At 49.4% G+C, this 23,408-nt stretch overlaps 1 protein-coding gene across 1 annotated transcript; it reads right to left on the bottom strand.

Moving 5' to 3' along the window:
• Window positions 1-2,159: 2,159 nt before the first annotated feature.
• Window positions 2,160-21,943, bottom strand: CDR2L (cerebellar degeneration related protein 2 like). Its single transcript, XM_021554648.4, has 5 exons — window positions 21,435-21,943; window positions 8,993-9,105; window positions 7,491-7,639; window positions 6,425-6,589; window positions 2,160-4,917 (listed from the first exon to the last, which is right to left on the bottom strand). The coding sequence occupies exons 1-5, from the start codon at window positions 21,511-21,513 to the stop codon at window positions 4,032-4,034; spliced, it is 1,392 nt and encodes a 463-aa protein (XP_021410323.1). The 5' UTR covers window positions 21,514-21,943; the 3' UTR covers window positions 2,160-4,031.
• Window positions 21,944-23,408: the final 1,465 nt, after the last annotated feature.

The following is a 23,408-nucleotide window of genomic DNA, read 5'->3' as shown; positions in this document are numbered from 1 at the left end:
GACTGATCTGAGCCGAGTTCCATCCAGATAATGCTTTTAAAGTTATGGAACTCAGTCCTCTGGAGGGAGCAGGTCCTGAACATGGATGGTTCTCTGCCCTGGCTGCAGCTGAGCAGCTCGGGGCCACAGAGGGCTCCTCACTTTGCTTTAGTCGAACTTCAGAGTCCTTGCTTTGCTCCACTGCCCTTGTCCAAACTCAGCTGAAAACAAAATGCTCTAAGGAAAAAACCCCAGAGCTGTCAGAGGCAAACCGTGCCATCTGGTGACCTTAATTTCTAACAGGGAACAGGTAAATATTTGTGATTTGTAGCCAGAGGGATGGGTACAATACTCAAGGCAGGATGACTCATTTACCAGCTGCTGTCAAATGTGTCTGGTGGTTGTTGTGCAGGAACAGCCTCCAAGGACAGTGCCACAGAGGAGCTGGGAAAAGAGCTGGAAGGTCACACAGGTGAAGCCAGACCAATCTGAAAGGACATTTCTCTGGTTTTGCTTCATCGGTGGTCCTTAGAGCCTTGGTAAAAAGCTGGGTGATCTCTGCTTGGATGGTTGGAAACTGCTCTCCCTGTCAGGCAGGGCTTGGGATGGCAAGGTCTGACTTTGGTGTGAGCCAAGAGAACCAAACCTTTGACATTCCTGCTGGAGAAATGAACTGCTTTGTCACTGGTCCTGGCTGAGGAAGCCACCTCAGCCCCTTGGTGGTCACTGGTGAGCAAAACTGTCAAGAATCATCCCAGAAACCTGAGGGAAAGGCTGAGGAGTCCAAGGATGCTGTCACTCCTTGTGTGAGTGAGGGTACAGGCTGTTAATTTATGAGCAAAGTCCCTCAGAGCTTTGAGGGGCCTTCCAGAAGGTCTCAGTTGCTGTAAGAGAGGGACGATGCTGAATCCTTCCTGTGGAGAGCTCGAGCTCTGTAAATCCCTTGAATTTGGGCTTCAAGTGGCCCCTCCCTGTTTATAACAACAGGTGCCTTTCTGAAGTGTTATTCCAGCTGGTGGTACAGTGAGAAGCCAGGCCAGATCTGGTGGCACTGCACGTGTCTAAATGCCAGCTTTCAAATCCAGCATGGAACCAGACAGTTGACAAGCTTATTGATCTTCATGCTGTGAGCTGAATAGGGTCACTGATTTTGCCAAATTCTGGAATTAAGAATTATTTCCTGTGACATCATACTTTGCCTCATCCATTTTAATTGCATGCAGCAATTTTCCTTTCTGTCATGAACCATGGGGGTGTGCTGTTAAGCAGCTGCTGCTCTCTGTTACACCAGCTTCTCTGGCAGAGTGGTTGCTCAGCACTCTCTTGTTCCCTCTCAGTGGAGTTTTACAGCTTTCCTTGGTGTTCCAAAAGCAATTGGAAAAGTTTAGATCAAAGGTGGCACAAAAGGCCAGAAGATGCTTATTTTCTCCTCCTCTGATCACGGAAAGCCTCACTTAAGGCTCTGACTCACACACTCAATCAGGACATGTATATATGGCCACTAATATTTTTGGAGGCAGAAGAAAATTGCCCGCAGCACTTTGCTGAACATGCTGCTGATACATGGCAGCTGTGCCTTTGTCAAGCCAAGTACTAATATCACGTTACTTACATCAGTCATTTTTGGATTTGTGGTTTACAAAAAAGGTCAAAAGAAAAATAGGATTTGAATTGGGAGCTTAGAAACTGTGTGGTTTTACAGAGACTTCTGAGCTGACAAAAGTGAGGTTTGATCGCGTGGCAGGGTTGGCAGTCCAAGTGCACAAAAATGTGTGTTATATAAATAATGCAGCAGAATAGTTCAGCATATTCTCTTTCCTTTCTGCAAGGGTGCCTGAAGCACTTTCTCGACCCAAATTGTACATGAAAATCAAAGAATTACCTCCTGTGCTGTTCTTAAAAGTAAAAAGAATTGTAAGAGCTGTGAAAAAATTGGCGTTTCTCTGTATTTAGAGGAGAATAGAGCATTGAAAAATGTATTTTAATGTGTTGCAGACTTAACTGTGATGCTGATCCACATGGGATTGTTTAAAACAGAAAGTGAGGGTGATTCCCTTCCCACACCTTTGCAGCATCAACTGACTGTAGGGCAAACACTGCCTGGCTTAAACCAGCACTGCTGCAAGTGCCAAGTCAACGGGTGGTGAACATTCCCAGGAAATCAACAACACTTCTCTTGCTGTTGTTGTTCATTTTTATTTATTTTATTTTATTAGACAACTGCTTTCCATTATAAATAAATAAGGCATGAAGGTTCTCCATACTGGTACAGAGCTGGTAGCCACAGCTGTGCATGCAGCTCCTGATGTGTCTGGGGCTGTGGGGCACCTGGAAATGCAGAGTGTGGAAGAGAAGAGCATTTGGTGGTTTTGAGGAGGAGACCTCTGGAGCAGGGGTGGTTTGCGCATCACACTCCTGCCAACTTACCTCTGTGGTACTCAGCTTAACAAAACAGGGTGTTTTTGGGGGGTTTTTTTCTGCATTAATTCCACGGGGAGTGAAAGAAAGGTTGCTCCTTGTAGCATCAAAGCCCTGGATGTAGGGGATAATTCAATTTGAACAGTCTTCCCCTTCCAAAGCCACATTCGCATTTCTTTCTCTCAATGTTGCAAAGGTTCCAGCTGTTGACTCAAGATTTTAGGATGTAAGCTGGTGAAAAGAGAATCCAGATGTAGCTGATGGTTGCTCCAGGCTGGTACAGAGTAGGTTGCTTACACTGAACTGCTGGGTTTTGTGGCTCAATGCTCAGGGTGTTGCCTAAGCTGTAATGATTGATTCTCTGCCTAAAACGCATCCTATTGTACAAGTTCATCATCTAATTCATGGAAGCTGGAAACTGGTGATTCCTGAGACTGCAGTGGCCTTTTGGCTGTGTGTTTGCATGTCTGTGGAAACCAAAGTGAGGAGATTTCAGTGCTGGAAAGGGAACTGGAACATGAGAGGCAACTGTCTCAGCCAAGAAAGATTATTTTCAGCAGGAAGCTGAAATCTGTCCTTGTGGCTGGGGAGATATTTGGAGCAGGAGTGAGGGGTGATGTGTGATTCGTGCTACTGCCAGGGCCAGACTCCTGACCTGGGAGATGCTGCATCCCCTGGCTTGTGTGCGAGTCCCTGGGAGTCAGTTTTGAGCCCATGCAAGCTGTTTTTAAGGAATTTGCTATGATGGGACAATGACCTCTTGAAGAGCACAGCACAGAGAGCTGGTACCCAGACCATGAGATGAAAGTGTGATTCTGATATTGTAATAGCACTTCTTGTCTTGCTATGGGAAAGCCCTGGGCACCAAGTTCCTACCAGGCATGGTGCTTCACCTGGTTGAGATACCAGGGCAGACTTAAAGCAAGTAAATCCCATATGCCTGCAAGGTCTGGAGAGTGTGGACTGAAGCACTGAGTGACGCTGATGGAGATGGAACAATCAGTCTTATGTTTCTCTTCAAGTTTTTCCAGTTGCAATGAGCTTGCATTGTAAAGAGCTGAAAAACCTGACTGGTTACAGAATGGCTTAAATAGCAAGACCATGCTGCCCTTTGGGGAAGGCAGGGATAGAAGTCTCTTGGGTTCAAGCATAGGTTCTCAGCCATAAAACCTAACTGGAGGATTGGGCTGCTGTGCTGGGGCAGCCCTATAGTTCTGATGGCTTTTTGTTTTACTTTGATGTGCTGTACTCCAGCTGTGGCAGGGTGCTGGAGGACATCCTGGCTTTTGCTTGCAGATAATTGGGCTGTAGGACAAGCTGAAAAAGGGTGGAGGGGGAGACTGATTTCTTTTCTTTCATGGTAGGGTTTACATTGCTGTTGTGGTGTCTGGCAGCGGCAGTAACTCATGCAGAGATCCATCATGTGGTTTCTGAAATCCTCTAACTACAATGTACAATTGTCCCAATGGGTTGTCCAGAGCCTAAGCTTAAAAAAGTGAGTTGGGTCCCTGTGACATTCTCTCGCTTGCAGACCTCTCGAACCTTCAAAGCAGAGGGGCCACGTGGCATTTCCTGGGGCTCAAGAGAAGACGTGGCCGTTGCAATTGCACGTGGGAGCTGCGGAGAGCCAGGACTCATTTGCTGCTCTTGTTTTTCACCTTTGTGGCGTTGATGTCTGCTTTTGTTTTCTGGATGCGGGAGAAGATCTCCTTAAAGAGAGCCTTGTACTCAGGCTGGCTCTGCTCCAGTCGCTTGTCCACGGCCTCCACGTGTTTGCTGATGGTCTTTTCCATGGTTTTCCGCTCTTCCAGCTCATGCCCCTCTCCTCGGAAGTCCCTGAAGGAGCTGTCGCGGGAGATGGGCCGGGAGGTCTGGACTCCCGTGTGGCGCACGCTGTCCTTGTGCTGCCGGCACTTGCTGAGGAGCTCCTCGTACTTCTCCAGCAGGGCGTGGTACTGCTCGTCCACCTCGCGCAGGATGGACATGCCCCGCTTGCGCACGTTGTTGGCGTGCAGGGTGTAATTGCCCTCGTGCCGGCTCACGGCGTCCTTGGTCACGATGGCGTTCAGGGCCGTGTCGCTGCAGCTTTTCCGCACCGGGTGGTTTGGGGAAGGGGTCATGGATGTCCCGTGGCTTTTCCCTCCCTCCTCCTCGGACAGGTCGATGTAATCTGCTTCTGGGGCGTTGTTCAGCGGCTCAAGGAGGGCTTCGGACAGGTTGTCCTCTCTGCTGAGCAGGTACTTCTTGACTTGTTTCATCTGCTGCAGCTCCAGGAGCTCTGCCTCCAGCTCCTTGATGCGCAGTTTGCAGTTCTCCATCTCGCACACCCGCTGCTCCAGGTCCGAGTACTCCTGGATAACCGAGGTGTACTCGCGCTCCACCCTCTCCTTCCGCTGCTTCTCCTGGTTCACCTGGGATCTCAGCGAGTTCACCATGGCTTGGAGACGCTCGTTCTCCCTCTCCAGCGGCTTCTGGTTGAATTCTGTGGAAGAGCTATGCACCTGGAACGCATCCTCATACCTGAAAGAGGAGAAAGATGCTTGAGAGAGTCTCACCAAGCAGTGTGACCCATGAGGGATTTGTGTTTTATTGTTATGTAAGTAGTTCCACTGATGTCCAAAAAGGACATGAGCTCATGGAGTGAGATGTGCCTTCTCCATGTGCCAGGAGACTACAAGGTGTGTCTCTTCTGGACACAGAGACAAATCTCTGTCCCACAGGACTTGCAGTTTTATTGGACAGCTGCAATAAAAGACAAGAGGAGAGGAAATCCTAAAAGATAAAAGACATATCTGGTCATTAGACAAGCTACCAGCATTGCAGGTGAAGCAAGAATGAATGTTCAAGTGCTACCAGTCTGAGCTGAAAGTAGCTTCGGGTTTTGGGTTTTTCCTGCTAAAGTCCATCAGCTGCTCTCTGCCCCATGGAGTTCACCAACTACCCACTGCATATGGCAACAACCCCAGACCCACACAGCCAAAACTCTGAAGCACATGAGCTGCTGCCTGTGCAGCCCTGTGTCTGGGAGGTGCTCTAGAGGGAGTGAGGAAGATTTACATGGCAAGGCAGAGATTTTTGATAGAGGCGCCCCTTCATTGCTTGGGATGTGATAACAAGCACTTCCCCCTTCTCTTCAGGAATTTGGGCTTTCCTCCTCAGTGAAGCACCCATGGCATCCTGTTTGTTTAGAACAGTATGGGGAAGTGCAAGCTCCATGGCTTCCCCTGGGAGGCATGGCTGTTGTGGGGGGTGTTGAACAGATTTCAGTGCACTGAAGGGCAACCTGACCTTCAGAGCCAACTGTGGAGCTGCCAGGGGGCCCAATGTCCTGTGGTAGGGGGTAGAGTGGGATTGGGGGACTGGGGGGAAAAGAACCACATAGACATTAAGTGGATTTTGCTGGGGGTCACGTTATGGCCTGATTAACATTGCTGCTGCAGTGAAAATGTCTTTGGTTCATATCCTCTGGCAGAGGATGCTTTCAGTAACAAAGTTTATTGATTGCTTATCTATTTAAAGAACCCTCTTTTGTGGACAAAGCTGAGCAAGAAATGTCCTCGTGAGGTCAGTGAATTAACACAGCGGCTGGGTTTTGAGGAGGATTAAGGCTGCTGAAGGTGTTTATACAGAACTTGGCAGCACATGGTATATCTGCATGTGTGACTGGTGTTCCTAGGGAGTGCTGGAGTCATGCAGCACAAAATGCAACATCTCAACTGGTTTCAGTGAGCCAGAGGTGCTGGTGCTGTGCTGGAAGGCAGCCGGAAAGGGAAAATGGGCTGTGCTGGTGTGGGAAGGGAAATATCATTGTGCTGAGATCATGAAGGCTCTGCCTTGCCAACACCACCTTAGGCAGGTGGGTTGGTGAGAGGAACATCTTCCCTTCAGCTCCAACTGGGGGCTTCAGGCTCTGATGCCCAACCTCTGTGTCTGAGAGGTTTCTGTGCACCCCCAGAGGGGCTCACCCACCGCCTCCCCTGTTTGTGGGGAGCAGACTGGAGGGGTTGCCACAGCCAAGACTCCGTACCTGGGGCTGGAGCACAGCTCTTTGAGGCAGGGGAAGGTGTGGATGGTTCGGCGCCTCTCCCTCTTCTCCCTCCGGATGCGGAGCTGCTCCAAGCTCCGCATTTCCTCCACCTGCTTCTGCAGCTCCTCCACCTGGTTCTGCAGCCCCTCGATGGTTTCTGTCAAGCTGCAGAGAGAGGAGGGAGCACAGATGAGAAATCAGGTGCTACAGGTTCCTAAAAGGTGCCTTTTCCCTACAGAGAAATCCAGTCTAGGGAAGGTGCTTCCAGTTTCTGGCCTGTGCCCTGGGATCATGACAGCACTTATTTTTTGTTGGTGTTTCTCTGTGTGGTCACTCTTGAATGGGGTTAGTTATAAAAAAGGGACAGGGGGATTGATTTGAGTCCTTCTGTCCTCAGATCAGTTGGGTGAAAGAGTCACCTCTGGGACATAAGCACTCTCCTGAAACATCTCTGCACTTAAAAGAAGCATCTATTCCTTTTGTTTATCTTGTAGAGAAACACAGAGACTGGACAGAGATTTTGTTTTGTTCTGTCCGCAGACAGTTTGTAAAACAGAAATCTGCTCAAAAATTCCTTCTCCACACAGTTGTTTGTGATGCTGCATTACAAGGACATGGCTTAGGCTGTTGTTTCTAGGGATGACCTTGATCATGGGCTTGTTTTAGCAAAGAAATATTATTGATAAACTGGTGTTTCAGCATGGAGTAGCCAGGTTTTCATGAGTTGCTGGATGTGTGCCTGGTGTTTCTTCAGGGCTGTGTGTCGGGGATTTCCCTGATAGGATTATGTGCCTTTTCTCCACGGAAAAGCATCTGAGGAGAGGCTGCTGTGCCTCTCTCCAGGTAGCTGCAGACACTCCTTTATCCAGCCCTCATCCTAGGGATATCTGTGCTGTGGCTGACCCCTGCTAACCAGCATTGTTGCAACTCACTTGTGTTCTAAGCATCTGTAAAAGTGGGCTGATACAAAAGAGAATGGCTCAAATAGCAATGACAGGCTGCACTTTGGGGCAGGGGAAAGGTGAGCTGAAGGTCTTGGATCTTGAAGATCCAGGAGGGGCTGTACCACTGGATCTTCTGTTGGGAAGTCTTGCTTTCCATCACGAGCTTCTGGTTAGCCAGCTCCAGGTCCCGCGCTGTCAGGTCCAGCTGCTCGTAGACTTTTGCGTGCTGTTCATTCATCTGCCTCAGCATCTCCAGTTGCTTGGTCAGGTACTGCAAGGAAAAGTGAAGCATGAGCACTCCACTTCCAAAATACAGGTTTTTTCACAAGCAGAAATTTCTACAGCCTTTGCTTCCTCTGACAATGTGTTCTGTAGCTCTGCCTGGTTGAAGCCTCTTCCAGAGGTAAAATATTCATCCCCCTGACCACTGTAAATATTTTTGTGTCTAAAATACAATTGGATTTCCTCTGCCCTCTGTGAAGGGCACTAAACTCTATCTCTCTCTATTCAGCTGCTTTTTTATTCCCAGTACCAAAGAAAGTTGATATCCCTGGGACTGAAAGTTGACTGAAATTGCCCAGTTGATTACTGGATCATCTGACAGATCGATTGCAGAAGCTGTGTTTCCTTGGGAATTCAGGCTAAAACTCTGAGTCTGTGAAATATGAGGAGACCTGTGGTTTCTATGGATTTGCACACCCTTTTCTGTAAGTTTGTTATTGCAAAATCTTATCCTTGGAAGACGAGGGGCATCTCCTCAGGTGCCCACTCTCAGCTGGAGCCAGATTCCAGATCTTGTGGCAGATGTGCTCCTGATGGGCTGCTGGAGAGGGAATGGCTAAATCCACCCACTAGTTCCCTCAAACATCAGCTGTCTGATCCCTGCAGCATCATGTGCTGCTCTTGTGAACTGGCAGACCTCCTCTGCCCTGTGTCCTTTTAAATCAGGGGGTGTCCAGTCTTTTTAAACTCACAGATCCCTAGAAGGTTTCCAGTGGATGAAAACCCTCCCAGGCACAGCAGGTTTAAGCCTCTAAGATCAGTTCTGTGAGCTCTCAGAAATACTGCCCTGACCCCACAGGATGCTTGAAATGGGGGTTTAGATTGCAGCTCTTGGAGAAAGAGCTATTTTATGCCTCTAACAAAGGGGGCTGTGTTATGGGGGTGCCAAGGAGCCAGCTGGGAACAAATGTGATTCTGAATCTCTGGGATCAAGGGAAAGCTGAAGCAGAGCATAGCGAAGTGAGTGTGAAGGCTGATGGATGTGCAGGGGAAGGGCAAACATGACCCAGATGCAGCCTGGTGTCAAAATCTGGTGTGCACATCTGGGAAGGGAGTGAGGATATAAGAAAAGGGAAAATGCCAGTTAATAGGGGGACAAGACCTTCTCCAGGGCTGGGATGAGCTTTAATCCATCAACAGACTTTAAAACTCAAACAAACCTTAATCCATCCTGCTTCAGGCACTTACAGAACATACTTCAACTTCCATGTCCCACAGTGCAGTTCTGCTGGCACCTGAGCTGCTGGCACTGGTGGAAGTGCCCCTTTCCCACCTTCACGCTTGGGTGACAGCGGTGGCCAAGCAGCCCCTGTCCCCACCGCTGTCCCGACTGTGTCCCTACCTCAATCTCCTGCACTTGCTCCTCGTTGGTGGCATACATCTGCTGCAGGGAGTCCTCCAGCTCTTTGTTTCGCTCCAGCAGTGTCTTCCCCAGCTCTGCAGCCAAGTGTAAGTCTGAAAAGCAGAGGGACAAAGCTGCTGCAGTTCCCACAGCTCCATGTCTGGGTGTGTTGGGATCTTCCCCCACCCCAAAAAATGAGCCCACACCAAGCACAGCAGCACATTTTTCATGGCATTGGTTTTACTGGCACGTTTTGACCTGGATGTATGTTCACAGAACATACAGGATTTGGCCTCTTGTCTTGCTGGGCTGCAGGAGCAGGGGGAGGCTGAGCTCAGGACTCTGCAGCTCCTCCATGCAATGACAATTTAGTGCTTTGCTGGCTGCAAAACCCTCCTGCACTCCCTGCACCCTGTAACCAGGATCACCCCAGGACCTGGGCTGTGGCAGGTGCTCAGCACCTCCATCCCCTATCTCTGAGAAGGCCTCAGCACCCGTCAGAATGGAGCAAAGGGTTGGTAAAGCCCTGCAGGGCCTTGGGGATGCTCTCTAAATTACATTATTATCTCTAACGAAGGGAGTGCCTTGCCTTCCCTGTCAGCCTCCATCCATCACCCAGTAATAGACTGACAGGAGTAATAAAACCCTGTGTGGCCCGAGGGGGCTGGAGGCACCTCCCAGATGTACTGCCCTGGCAGCACTGCAGTGGCTAAATCCAAGGCTTTTTCCTTGGGGCAGCTCCAGGGAAAGGATAAACTACTTTATGTTCACTCTCTGCCACCTCTAAACGCCCTTAGGAAGCTACTGAAATAGTTGGACTTCAGGAAAAATGCAGGGAAAAGTAGATGTTGATAGTGTGGTCAGTTGAAAATGCTAGTTTTGCTGCTGGGAAAAGAAAAAGGCCTCCAGGCCCTGTGAATCCTGTGTTGGCCAAAGCTTGAGCACACAGGTGATGCTGTTTGTGAGGCTGGGACAGCACAGTTGGCTCTGAGAACAGCCCTTTGCTTTCACAGGAATTGGTTGCCTTCTTAAAACCTGACTATGAGCAGGTGGGTTTCGTTTTTCTTGGTGCTTCTAGAGGTAGCAGCTCTTAGAATGGTAGATTGAAAAATAGAGAGAAATTCTGACCCTAATCCTTCCAAAAGGTAAGGAAATGGGTCCTGGTGTGTGTTATTGCTCTTTCTTTCTTTGGTGTGGTTATCAGCAGTAGGTAATTGAGGAGTGACCATGCTGCAGGGTGTGAGGGGACCTGGGTCTCCTGCCCTGGCATTTTCTTAGGCTGTTGTAATGCTCCCCTCTAGTCTGTATCTAATGATGTGTTCTGAAGAGGCTTTTCCAGGACTGAGTAGCTATAATTTCCTTCAGTGCTTCATTTGGCCATGCAGTTGATTGGAAAAGAGGGACATTTGGTCACTAAGACAAGAAGAAGGGGAACCTGGACTCTTGGGATGTATTCTGAGCCTGGGAAAGCCCTGACCTCTCACACATCACAAAATGAGGCTCACGCTGACCTTGAACACGAGTGCTTGCCAAGGGGTGAGCTACAGTGCTCTCAGTGCCTGGGATGGGGCTTTCCTGATGGATGATGCTGTGCTGTGAGATGTGCTGACATGTTACTAGTTTGTGTGTTGCCTGTGCTTCTTTCTGCTGGCTCCCCAGATGTGGTGCTGCCAACAGCTGCTCAGAATGTCCTCGAATCTCCCCTTTCCATGGGAATGTGCTCTCCAGCTGTGCCCTGCATTGCAGGGTGTTATTATTAAAAGGGCTGTGACCTTTTTAATTATAATCCTCTTCATTGCACAGTGACCCAGTCTGAGGGCTGCAGTTGCAGCTCTCCCTGCAATCAAGTTATTGGCACATTTCCCCATGGACAGATCTCTTCCACCTATTTGGTTTTTTCCAAGCACCAAATTTCCTTAGTTTATAAAGTGCCCTTGGGAGACCTGAGTGTTTGCTACACCAGCTGGGGCTGGGGGAGCAGCCAGATGCCAGCAGAGATGAAGGATAATTTGTGCCTTTAAGCTGCTTGGGGCTGTGTTTAATGTCAGCAGCACCTTGCCAGAGTCAGTGTTGTTCCTGGAGAGTGGCACCTTGGAAATCACATCCCTGGCAGCAAGCAGGGCCCCAGTGTGGAGTGAGAGGGCTCCGTGCTGTGCTCCAGGTAATGAGTCAAGTGTGTCCCTGTCCCTGTGGATTACACCAGTGCTCTCCCACCATATGGCATCCAATTTAATCAGCTGGGGTTGAGTTAAGTGGATTAGGCAGTGCAAGATCCTGCATTGTAATTTAAAGGGCTCTGTCAGCAATAATTTAATGGGGGAAATAGGCAGCATTTGGGGATGAGTGGGAAAGAGGAAAGAATGGGGCTTGTCTCTGAGGAGGAAATTGAGTCTTTCCATTTTGAGCATAAGGGCCTGGGAGACTCCAGGCTTGAAGGACATGGGGGAATTGGTTCTTTCAGTGTCTTTTAACTGCCTCAGCCATTGTCACACACGCTCCCTCACTCTCTGCCTGGCAGCCAAAGCATCCTTGGTAATCCTGTCTCATTCAGCCCCTTGTGCCTGAGTCCTCTTCCCCACCTGTTGGCCTCCTTATAGGGCTGGGGGGAGGGGGGGATGCTGTGGAAGTGCTTTAGTATCATCTTTAGACCAGATCCCTCTTGATCTTTGCAGTAATTGTGGTTCTGCATGGGCTGAGGGAGCACACAGCTCCTCTCCACAGAGACCTTAGAAACCTGAGGCTGAATGTTAAATTTCACCAAGTTGTTTGAGGGAGGAAAAAGAACTATTTAGGAATTCAGGAATCCCTTCTATATAGTACTATGGTTTTCCCACAATTTTTTGTATTCCTCGTTGCTTCTCCACTTTCAGATGAGCCAGCCAGTGCAGAAGGACTTGCCCTAATTTAGCAGATATGCTGATGCCTCCCTTACCCCTCCCCTCTGGATGCAGGAGGAGAAATAAAGTGCTGTGTGACTGCTCGATGTGCCCCATCCCTCCACATCCTGCCTGTGCTGAAGGCACCACTGTGAAATGGCCAATGTTCAGCTTCAAAAATGGGGTCTTAATGCTGCCAAATCCTATCAGGAGAGAACTGTGGGTGAAAACTGTCCCGGGCAGCACCAGCCTGGCTCCCTGTACTGCAAGCACTGACGTGACCCTTCTAATTAACACCAGCCAACGAGACGTGCTGTGTCCCCAAACAAAGGGCTGTATCTGTGGAGCAGGGGAGGGAGGGTTGGAGGCTGCATTTCTCTGAAAGCTTCCATGGGAAAGGCCTCTTAGCAAGGAGGGTGGGGATGGGAAGAGAGACCATATGGTGGGAAGGGAGCAGGAGCTGAATCCAAGCAGAAGAGCAGGGCTGGGCAGAACATCAAGGAGGCACCATCCTGGAGCTGCAGAGATCAGCAGTAGCAGCCCAGCAATAATTCTGCTACCTCTGTGCCACTGAGGAAACTTGAAATAAAACCATCCTGATCCAAAAGTTGTAACAGGTTGCCTTTGATGGAAAGAGACTGAGGGACAAACTGCAGGCTATTCTCTCATGGCAGCATCCTGTGGCAGTGCTGGCACAGGTGGATGTTCCCTGCACGGGGCTGTGGCAGAGCTGGATGCCTCCCCAGCCTTGCAGTGGAGCTCAAAGAGGATTTGGAGCTGGTTTTGCCTTCCCAGTGCTGGCCTGCATCTGTTTGAGCAGAGTACTCTACCCCAGCCCTCTGGAGGAGTTTCTTCCCTTCAGCATCTCCTGGTTGTGACTTTGGGAGAGCACAAGCCTGGTGCCAGGCAGATTTTGGCTGCTCTTTGCTCAATGATGATCTGGTAGCTGTTCTGATACTGTTCATAAATGCAGCTTTCTGGAAGAAACCACCATCTGGTGCAGCTGCTTTGGACTTCCCCCTGTGATCTCTCTTGCAGTGAAGGATTCTCATGTTTAGGCTGTCAGAGAACACACTGGGGCTGCTGCATTTGGTTCCTCACCTTTAATAAACCAGCCCTGTCCCTGCCCTGCAAAGCCAGCAGCTTACAGGGGGGCACAGAAGTCCTTTGCTGTGTGGTGTAGATGAGCAAGTGTTTATGGATTTGCAGGTCCTTTTCAGCTGAGCATGTATAAAGGAATTACTTGTGGCCCCTTCCTAAATGTGGGGCTGTGGAAAGGGCTGCTCCTGTCCAGTGCTGCACATGGTGAATGCATCTGCTGAAATCAGGGAGGAGGGTGGGGAGGTCTCTGGAGGAAGCTCAGGGTGCTTGTGAGTTGATGGATGGGGTACATTGAGAGTTAAGAACTGATGTTTAATGCTGTTGACGTTTAATTTAATGGCATTTGCTGTCTGCTCCATTACACATGGATACTTAAAGTCAAGGGTGGGTGCAATTATTCCTTTCAAAGTCTAAATGAATGATGCTATGCTGGTTTACCCTGGGATAGGGTATACTTGCTACTAATTTATTTTCCTTCATAGTTGCAAGGCATTGTGCTGTCTGGGTATATTACAATGAAGATCAGCTTTTGTAAATCACTTACTGCTGCTCCATGGGAGGTGATGGAAGCAATCTCTGTACTTGGCCTGTGTGAGGCATTGCAATGGAACTTGCTGGGGTGCAGGGAAGCAAATGCCATCTGGCAGCATCTCAAACACAACCTGAAAAAGCCTTTCCAACATGCCTGTTCTACAAAGATAGTGTTTCCCAAGGCCAGGCAGAGCTTCCAGAGAGTCACCAGTGTTACTGCTGAGACGTGGGTTCCCCATCACTTTTACACCAATGTAACTCAGACATTGCTGCTCAGTTCAGCTTTGCACTTGGTGTTCTGTGTGTTTTTGGGGAGGATCCTCTATTTTGGTCTTGTGGCGTGTTCCACAAAGGCAGGCTTGCTTTGTAAAATAGCCCCAGTGAAGCAGGTGGGGAAAAGCCTCTGTTAGGGCTGGGTGAGAGCCATCAGGGTGCCTAAGCCCCTGGCAGCACAGCCTCCTCCTCCTCTTCCTTCTCCTTTCGAGCTGTGGCTCTTGCTTGGCTGAGCACATGTTGGTCACACTGGCATTTTTGTTACCCTAATGAGATTTGCTGGATTTCCTGCTTGGTTTGTTGGGGGTTTTTTTTCCCCTTTTCTTTCTCTTGTGTAATCTATTATGTGCTCCTGTACTGCCTTTGGATGTGCAAGTGTCCCTGGTGGGGGGAGCTCAGGTGGTGGCAAAGGGGTGTTTGGCAGGGGGTCAAGGCAAGCCCAGTGCACTGAGAACAGCTCCTTCCATGGTATCTTGAGCCCCCCTGGGCAAAAGTGGCATCACCAAGGAGTGGACAAGGACAAGGGGCTCAGGGACACACTGTCTGTACTGTGCTGTCTTCCAGCCCTTTCAGCCCCTATTGCTCCATTCTTTGCCTTCTATATTTTTCAGTTCTATTTGATATTTCCCCTATCAGCTCTTCCTTATTCTTCTCAGATGCTCACCAGACTTTTTAGATTTAATTGATGCCTTTTCTTTCTTCCCTCTTATCATCCTGCACTCCAAATTCTCCTGTGTATATTAATACTTGAGACCCAGGATGGTCACCTCTGCTTATGAGCTGTTTCTCTACAAACACACACAGAGCAGTCCCATCCCTGTGCCCACAGCAATTGTTGTGCCTTTTGCCAAGTTGTTAGAGCATGAGAACACAGAGGATGTTTTTAGACCATGGCTGAGGCTCCATCTGCATCTTTTCCTGCTCTTCTCTTATCTAAATGGCCTCAGTGCCTGTGTTTGCCTTATAGGCTTGAAAGAGCTTGGTGACTGGTGGCTCTGAGAGTGCACCTGGATCAGAATGTCCTAAATAAATATATACAAGTGGGGCTATTGAAGAGGAGTAAAGAAGGAGGAGGGAGAAAGGGAGCCAGAGCTTTCCTGTGTGCACTCCTCCCCCGGGCAGCAAATCTCCAACTAATTAATTATGTTGGGTTGCAGAAAACCGTGAATAAAGGCTTCTACTCTTTTAAAGCTGAAGACACAGGCATGTGGATGGCTGCCATGTGGCAGAACTCCTCTATCCTGTGTGTTTTGGGGACAGGAGGTTGTAAGTGACCCAGGATGAACAAGGAGGAAGAGCAGCAGGGTGCTCAGCACAGTGCTGTGCATGTGCAGAGCCCCGAGCAAAGGTGCCCTGTGAAGGACAGGTCACTGCTCATGTGGCAGGGGATGGTGCCCACAGTGCTGGGCTGCCACAACCATGTCAGTTCTCCTGTCCTGCTCCTGCTCACACAACATATTCCCCTACTCTGAGCTGTTCCCAGCCAACTCGGATGCCCTTGCTCCCCTCTTGCTACAGGGAGGCAGGTGGAGCCACTGATTCTGAGTGATTTGGACACTCAGGGCACTCGGGGAGCAACAATTCCAGCACAACTGTCACATTGCAGCTGTAGCAGCCCCCAAGACCCCTGCCAGCACTGGCACTGCTGGTTACTTCTGTCTGGTACCTCCTATGTCCAGAGGCATACCAATACCAGTACAGAGACCTTTCTTCCATGTGTTACAGCTAAATGCAGAAACAGCCTGACCCTCTGCAGCAACACCAAAAACCTGCCCACCTCTTCTCCAGCAGCCCTTTTTCTTAACTTTGATTAAAAGCGTATCATCTTGCAGGGTGCTGCCCCTCTTCTGCTCCCTTCCCATCTGCTGCTGGGGAGTTTAGGAAGCCCTGTTCCTCCAGGTGCTCAGCTCACAGCCCAGCTGCCAGTACCTGGCTATTGGCACAGGCTGGAGATGCTGCCCATGTGGGAAGAGATCCTGACCTCAGATGAGTGATCAGTGCTGTTTGTGCAGCTGCATAGGAAGAGCACAGGGCTGTAGCCTTCCAGTCTGAGTTTGCAGGGAAAGAGAGTGATGAAATACTTGATGCACTCTCAAAATGATGTTATGTCCACCACTAATCCTGAGCAGGATGCAGAGCAAGACTTCTTTTGGGGGGCCAACACCAAAACCAGTGTCCCTGACACAGTTCTGCTTCAAAGACTGATGCTCGTGGGGTGTGCTGTGCTGCTCCTTGCTCTGCCTCCTCTGCTTGGCCACCACCTCCCAGTTCAGGTGCCTTCCCAGGACTCAACACTTCCTTGTGGACCAAGAAAACTTGGAGGGTGGCATGATCACATCCTTGCTCCAACTGCTGGTGCTGCAGCTGCATATTTGGAAGAGGACAAGAAGCATGGACCTGGATATTACACACTGGAAGGTCTGAATTCTTTAGAGAGGAGGCAAAATTAACTGAGTAGGGCCAGGGCAGCTGCACAGACTACAGGGACTTCCCAGAAAGCTGCAGAGGAACAGTCTGTTTTAACCATTAGAGCTGTCACTTTTTGGAGAGAGGATTTATAACTGTTTCTTAAATACACATGGAAAAAACCAAAAAACAAACTGTAACATAAAATCCTTTTGAAATTCCCAGCTGTGTAAGAAGCAGCAGTTGTGTAACAAACGTCTGGTCTCCTTCCTTTGGGGTGTTTTGTATTGGAGATATTTTCCTAAATTCTTGGCCCACATATCATATAGTATTTTTGGGCAGATTAAATAGAAGCTTTGGAAACCCTGAAGTTGTGCTTAATGTGAGCACACAGATCTGTTGGAACGAGATGAGGTGAGAATTTAGCACTGTGCTGCTCTGGGAAAGCCTTTTGGGAGAGGAGAGAGTGTGTGAGTGTGGAACTGAGCAAGCAGTGTGTTATCCTGAGTGCTGGCACTGCTTTTAGCAGGATGGGATCCTGGTGCTCCCACTGCTCTGAGTAGTTCCTGCCTGTCACTCTGAGTCAGTGCATCCACCCTGTCACCAGCTAGCACTGGCTGGTACAGGAGCAAAGAGAGAGGATTGGAAAATGCTGGGGTGAGGGGACAGGCTCCACATACAGGGTGTTAGTGGGAGGTGCCTTGGCTCCCAGTCCCTCAGGCTCAGAGCCACTGGGGGAAAACATCCTTCAGGATCCAGACCGTAAGTGCTTTGTGCATGGCCTTGCCCAGGAGAATTGCACTGTTAGCTAATTGTTTCGGGATGGGAGATATGGAAAACTCTGATTTTTTGTTTGGGTTTTTTTTTGGTTGTTCTTTTGTTTTTGTGGAGTTTTTTCAGGTTTTTTTGTTTCCCTTTTCCCTTTCCAGCAGTTCCTCTAATTCTGCTCCCTCCCACAGCTGGAACTATGCCTGGACTCAGCAGATGTGGAGAGGAGCTTCTAGTCTCTCACTGAAAGTTGCTGTGTGGGGCTTTCTTGGGCCCCTTTTTGGCTTTCTTGTGCCCTTTCTTCTTGCTGCCTTCATGTAACAGGGGAATTTTCACTCTAGGAAAATACATCTATATATATATATATTCTTCCCCCCCCCCCCCCCCCCCATATTTGGAATCTCTCATCACTTCTTTAAACTAATCTGTCACCTTATTTCCTTGTCTCCTGTGACTTTTCTAGTCCCTCTTGTCATTCCTAAGCAGCTCAGCAATTAGTCACTGAAAACTTTCCGCTTCCATAAGCTACCTGCTGTACTGTACTGCTAAATAAATAAGTGGCTCAGCTACTGCAGGCAAAGCTCTGTCCTTCTGGCTTGCCTCTGGGGAGGGAGGGAGGGAGGGTAGATAACTGCTGTGCTCCTGGAGGACAGACAAGGTGTGTGCCTTGTCCCTGGACTGCTGGGATAACTGGGATCCTGCCTCATGAGAAATGAGTTCCACCAGCTCCCCTGTGCAGTGAGTGCTTTGGGCAAGCTGACAGTGGATTGCAGTGCTCTGGACTGGGTGGTGCAGTGGTGGACTGGGTGCTAGTGGGTGCCAGCAGGTTACCCCAGTGCCAGGATCTGGTCACTGGAGCACTGGTGACCCTGTGTCTTTACACGGATGAGTTGGGAGTGGTGCAAGCTCAGCAGCTTGTGTCATTTTCCTTCTTAGTACTCAAGCAATCAGCTGCTTGGCAAGAGGAGGAGGAATTAAAAAAGATCCTTAAATCTGGAGACCTTTAGAGGTTACAGGTGTAATGTCCTAAGCCTGCATTGCAGATGGTTTGGCCCAAAGGTTTCTGTGGCTGCCCTGGAGGACAATTGATCTCTCAGTGGCAATGAGGTGATGTGCTGGTCCCTCTGGTCCTGCTGCCTATCTCAGAGCAGGGAGAGGCTGTTTACTGACGGGGAGGAATCATCCCACACTTACAGAATCCTAGCATATGCTGAGTTAGAAGGGACCCATCAGGATCATCAAATCCAACTCATGGCCCCATGCAGGACACCCAAGAACTTCCATGTGCCTTAATCTATGGTGAGGTGCATAAGAAAGGTGGCTTTGAGAGGCCTCCTCTGGGGTTGCACTCTGCTCTGAGACCTGAATGCTGCCAGGGGGATAGGGAGGCTGGGAAGATCAGGGAATGGCATGACTGCAAGGAGGATTCGTCTTGTGAGATTGCTGCAGATGAGATGAAGGCTGGAAGTGGCTGGCAGAGCTGCTGAGTCTGTTTGGATCCAGATGCAACTGAGTTGGCACACAGCCCTCCCAAACACAAATGCTCCTGATGAACAGGAAAGGTGCCCCCACTTATCCACAGCTCTCTAATTTTAGCTCATTCATTCCCTTGGGGTCTGGCTGCACGCAGGCCCTGTGCACAGGATGTGATGCAACTGTAGCCACGTCATCAATTCACAATGGCTGGAGAAAGGTTCACCAGAATTTTATCCTGGTTTTAACACTTAAAGGCACAGACTCCCTGGCCCACAGTAAATGGCTGGACCAAAGCAGCACTGATATCTCTTCATGCTTACAAAGCAATAAGCTAAGTCATGGTATGAGGGAATTGCAACTCAATTTTTACCACTTTTCTCAAATCAGAAAGCCTTCCCAGAGGAAACATCATTGCAAAGGATACCTCACAGGACACCACTACTGTTACCATGTCATTGCTGAGGGTCCTGGCTGGGACTTGAGTCTCTGCTTCTGTGCTAAGGCATCTTGGTACAATGCCTTGAGCCACAGAGTGTTACAGTGTGCAGGGAACAGGTAAAGGCATCTGAAAGGCACTAGCTTAATCTGAACAAGGCTGGAAAGGCCTCGAGGCTGGGGACCAGATCTTGCTGTTTCCAAAGCATGTGGTAGATGCACCCTGTTGCTGTGGACACTTCAGGGGAAAGAAAGAGTGATTGGGATTTATTATTTTGAAGAAAAATAGTTACTTTGGCAAGGTGAAGCTCATGGAGGGTGATGAAGAAAGTAACAGGTACTTGGTGTGGAGCTGAAGGCATGATTTCCACTCTGGTGCTAAAATGGTTAATTAACATAATCATCACAGAGCTCCCAGTTAAGCCATCTGTTGCTTAGCAAACAGTTTTGGATGTAAATGTAATAAATATTTGATGATGCTATGAAATGATGATAAAGGCCCAGCAACCAACTGGTTCATGGAAGAACCTTCTCTGCTGTCCTAGCTTGGATTGTTTCTTGTTTCTCCCACCCTTGCTCCTAAGGAATGGTCTTTAAGCCTCTGCTTTTGTCCTCTGCCCTCTTGGTACTGCTGCCAGGCGTGGGTTTCTGTGCGACCCTTGGCTCTTGGCATGCCAATCCTGTTAGTAATGCCTCTAATGGTGCCACGACCCCGAGAACGCTGCGTGTCTTCTGCTGCACTTCCACCCCCCATTCCCAAACCAGCAGCTCCACGGCTGTGCCACCACCAAAGCCCTCTGGGTGTCATGCAAAGGCACAGTGTATGTGGACAAAGTCTAGCACTGTCCTTTGTGATGCTTTGTGCATCATGCAAATTAATTACGGTTGTAATTACCCTGTAGAACCTTTCCATTTGGCGGATTCCAGTTAAAGCCTTCCTGCATCTCTCCTTGAGTTTGTGCAAGCCTGTGCAGACCCTATTCATATACGGGAGGCTGCAAACACAGCTGGGCTTTGTTTTGGGTGTGTTTTCCTCCAGTTTTGTATGTGCTCAGAAGTGGAGCCCGTACCCAGCCTCAGTCCATCATCTGGAGACAGTCATTCTGTTTTTAGGCTGCTGGGATAGAGCTGGGAACCCGGCCCACAGTGGGAAGGTGCTCTTATTGTTGTGAGCCAGTTGTACAATGCCAGTGCTGACTCATGAACCTGACACCAGGGATAACATTAGGCTAAAAATCAATTGGTCCCACGTTGTTCAACACTCTCCGTATTCATCCCTAGTTCTGCTGTCCCTCAGTCTACATCCCACCCCTGGACCAGCGCCCAGGCCCCTTGTGAGCCACGGGAAGACGTCACCCAGAAATGTGAATTTCTGAGCATTCAAAGGCTGCACTGTTTATCCAGCTGATAGCTTCATCTCCATGCTCTTGGCTTTGTTTGAGTGTTTTGTTTCAAAGAACAGGGCCCAGTATTCCACTGCTTCCTGTTAATTGAGAAACTGGGGCTAAAGCCCAGCTGTGACAACCCCTGGGGTGCTGGTTATCATTCCTTGCTGGGCCCCTGTCCTGCAGCTGAAGTTGTATAAACTTCAAATCATGACATAATGTACTGGAGCGATGGTGGGCTGAGGCACTGCAGCTGGACTGCACATCCCTGCTGACAGTCAGCTGGGAAAAGCAAATATAAAACTGTACCTATAGCACAAAGTGCCAGAGGGGAACTGTGTTCGGGTAGGAATAATTTTTTGCTATGCATTGCCAAATCAGTCCCGTTCATTCCTGGGCCACTGGCCTGAAATGGGACTTCTTCCAGTTATTTACTTACTGCGTGTTGACTCAAAATATTAAGATAAGAAAAATAAAATAAAAAAAGCCCCACATACTCAGAGACACCAACCATCCAGTCTTAGGATAAACATTCCATTGAACTAGGTACAGTTACTTCAAAGCAAACTACAAAAGTGAATGTTTCTCTTCTAAGAATGCTTCTTTTGCTGTTCAAAACTTGGCCTTGATTTTTTTTTTTCTTCTCCTCCCATATTTCTCCTGATATTATGGCTGAGTGGAAAAATCTCCAGAAATAATTAGGTGACTAAGAAGCTGAAGATCCCTTTGGATTTTGGCTTGGACAGCAAAAGCTTTTGAGACAGACTTTCAGCATCTTTAGCAATACATTATTTCCCATATATTAATTTCTAACTAATGTGCCTGGTAACTCTACCTTGGACTATTCTGAAATAAAATCATCATCATAACTACCGCTGTTTGATTGTGCCTGCAGCAAGTTTTTTTGGGGAACCAGCTTCCTTGAAGATGTAACACAAAAAATTATTTACTGCCCTAGGACATCTCTGGGCTCCCTGCCTCTATCCATCAGCTTTAAACTTTCCTCAGCCAGGACAGTGGCTTGGAGGAGCGGAGATTTGCCGCTGCTGGATGAGACGCTGGCTTTGCCAACCAAATATCATCCAGAGAGAAGGTATCCCGCCCTCCCGTCCCCGGGCTTTGCCCGTTTTCTTGCCTGCGCATCCTCTGGCCCACCATCCCTGGCAGCTTGCGGCGTGCCCCCATCCTTACCCTGCTCCAGGTCCTGCTGGTCGTACCAGGGCTCCTCTTCCTCGCTCTGAAACTCCTCCATCCTGTCGGCGCTCAGCATTTAGCACCAGCGGCCCGGGGAGACGCGCAGCATCCGCCGAAGGGGGGTCTGGCGCCTCCGAACCGCGGGGCGGGATGGATGCGGGGATACGGGCAGGGATGCGGCCGGGGATGCGGCCTCGGTGCCCCGGCCGGGCCGGGAAGGAGGAGGTGGCACGACGTGGCAGCCGGTGCCTGGCCGCTGCCCCGGCTCTGCGTGCCCGGAGGGGCGGCTTCCTCCTGCCTCCAAGGCCGGGGGGGCTCCGGAGGAGGGAATGCAGCGGGGACGTGGCGGCCGGGGCGGGGGGACACGGCTTGCACAGCGCTGGGGGATGCACAAAGGAAGGAAGAGGGCCCGGCGCAGCCAGGCAGATCCTCGCTCCGCAGCTCGGTGGGGACCTCTAGCATGGAAATGCCGCAAAGAAAACCGGCGAGAGGGAAGGGGGAGGCGAGGCGAGACCGGCCTCCTTCGCCTCCTTCTTCTCCGCCTCCTCCTCTCCGCCCCGCCGTGCCGCGGGGAGCGGCGCTGCCGGAGCGGAGCGTGCGGGGCCGGGGTGGGGCTCGCCCGGGCTGCGAGGATCGGCAGCTGTCCCGCAGTGCCCTGCTCTGTCCCTCCCGCATGGAAGCTCTGCCAGGAGCGGGGCTGGAGGCTGGAATGCCGTGTCCCGTCCTTGCCGTGAGCTTCGCGGTGATTTGGGGCAATTACGGGCACCTCTCCGTGGGGCTTTCAGTGCCTTCTCCGCCTTGCTGGGTTTGTGTGGGTTGTTCTTCAAGGAGATCATCCATTCTCCCTTAGCTGGGGCTGCAAAAGGGGACACCCCATACAAACAGCCCCACAGCATTTCCTCAGTGTGGTGTCTTCCTCCAACCCTATGTTGTTTTGCACTCTGATGGGAAATCAGTGCCTCTGATGCAGGTTCCTCTTTCATTTCTCATATCTTTGTGAAGGATGGAATGAAGTTAAAATTCAGGGAAATGAGGATTTATAGAGTTCTGAGGAGGAAATTAGTCTGTTGAATATAAATAAATTCAGAAAAAAAAGTCTTGGATTTTGGTGCTTGCTTCCCACCTTAATGGAACAAGGGTTAGAGATGGTGGTCTTTCTCCTAGCTGGAGTTTGGCATAACGGAATTTATTTGTGCTTGTCAGCCATGGAATCTATCAGAGGTTCTAAGATCCAAATGAACATCTGTGACAGTTACAGATACAGTGGGATTTTTTTTTTTTTTTTTTTTTGTGGTGGTGGTATTTTTGTGGGGTTTTTGTGGTTGTTTTTTTTTTTTTTCCTTCTGTGTGATGGAACTCCAAAGATTTAAATTTGATCGCATTACCTCGCAGTGGTGCCCAGAGAAAAGGCAATATAAAATGTCTACGCAAGAGCAGCAGACTGTGCATCCAGAAAAGATGGGATTTGTGTCAGAAAACTCTATCCAATCCAGCAGTGACAGGCAGCTGGGTGCCCCTGGATGATTAAAGCAAGAGCTAGTACTCAGCTCTTGTGTACCGCAGCAGAGGAGGGGGATAAAGATGGGAGTAAGAGAGGAATTATAGACTATTCCTCTCCCCTTTTCTCCTCATACACCTCTCCATCACATATACACATTCTGAAAATTCAGTGGCTGCCTGGAAAGTCATCTGCTTTAATACAGTCACAGACCAGAATGAAGGAATCTCTTTAACTTGGCATTTATAACTCAGCAAATGTAATCAAGCACTTGTGGTGGATCTGGGAGAAAGTAATCTCTAGGTCTTAGATCTTTCTTTAACCAATTTTAATGCAGAAATAGGAAAATCTTAACCTTCTTGTGCCTATTGAAGAGTCATGTGGACAATGCCCTTTATGACGCACCTCAACTTTTGGTCAGCCCTGAAGTGGTCAGGCAGTTGGACTAGAGTTCTTATTTGTCAGAAATAATT

The sequence above is a fragment of the Lonchura striata genome, chromosome 18, assembly GCF_050655825.1.
Source record: "Lonchura striata isolate lonStrDom1 chromosome 18, ASM5065582v1, whole genome shotgun sequence".
NCBI classification, from domain to species: Eukaryota; Metazoa; Chordata; class Aves; order Passeriformes; family Estrildidae; genus Lonchura; species Lonchura striata.
This window is presented reverse-complemented; position numbering and strand designations above follow the sequence as displayed.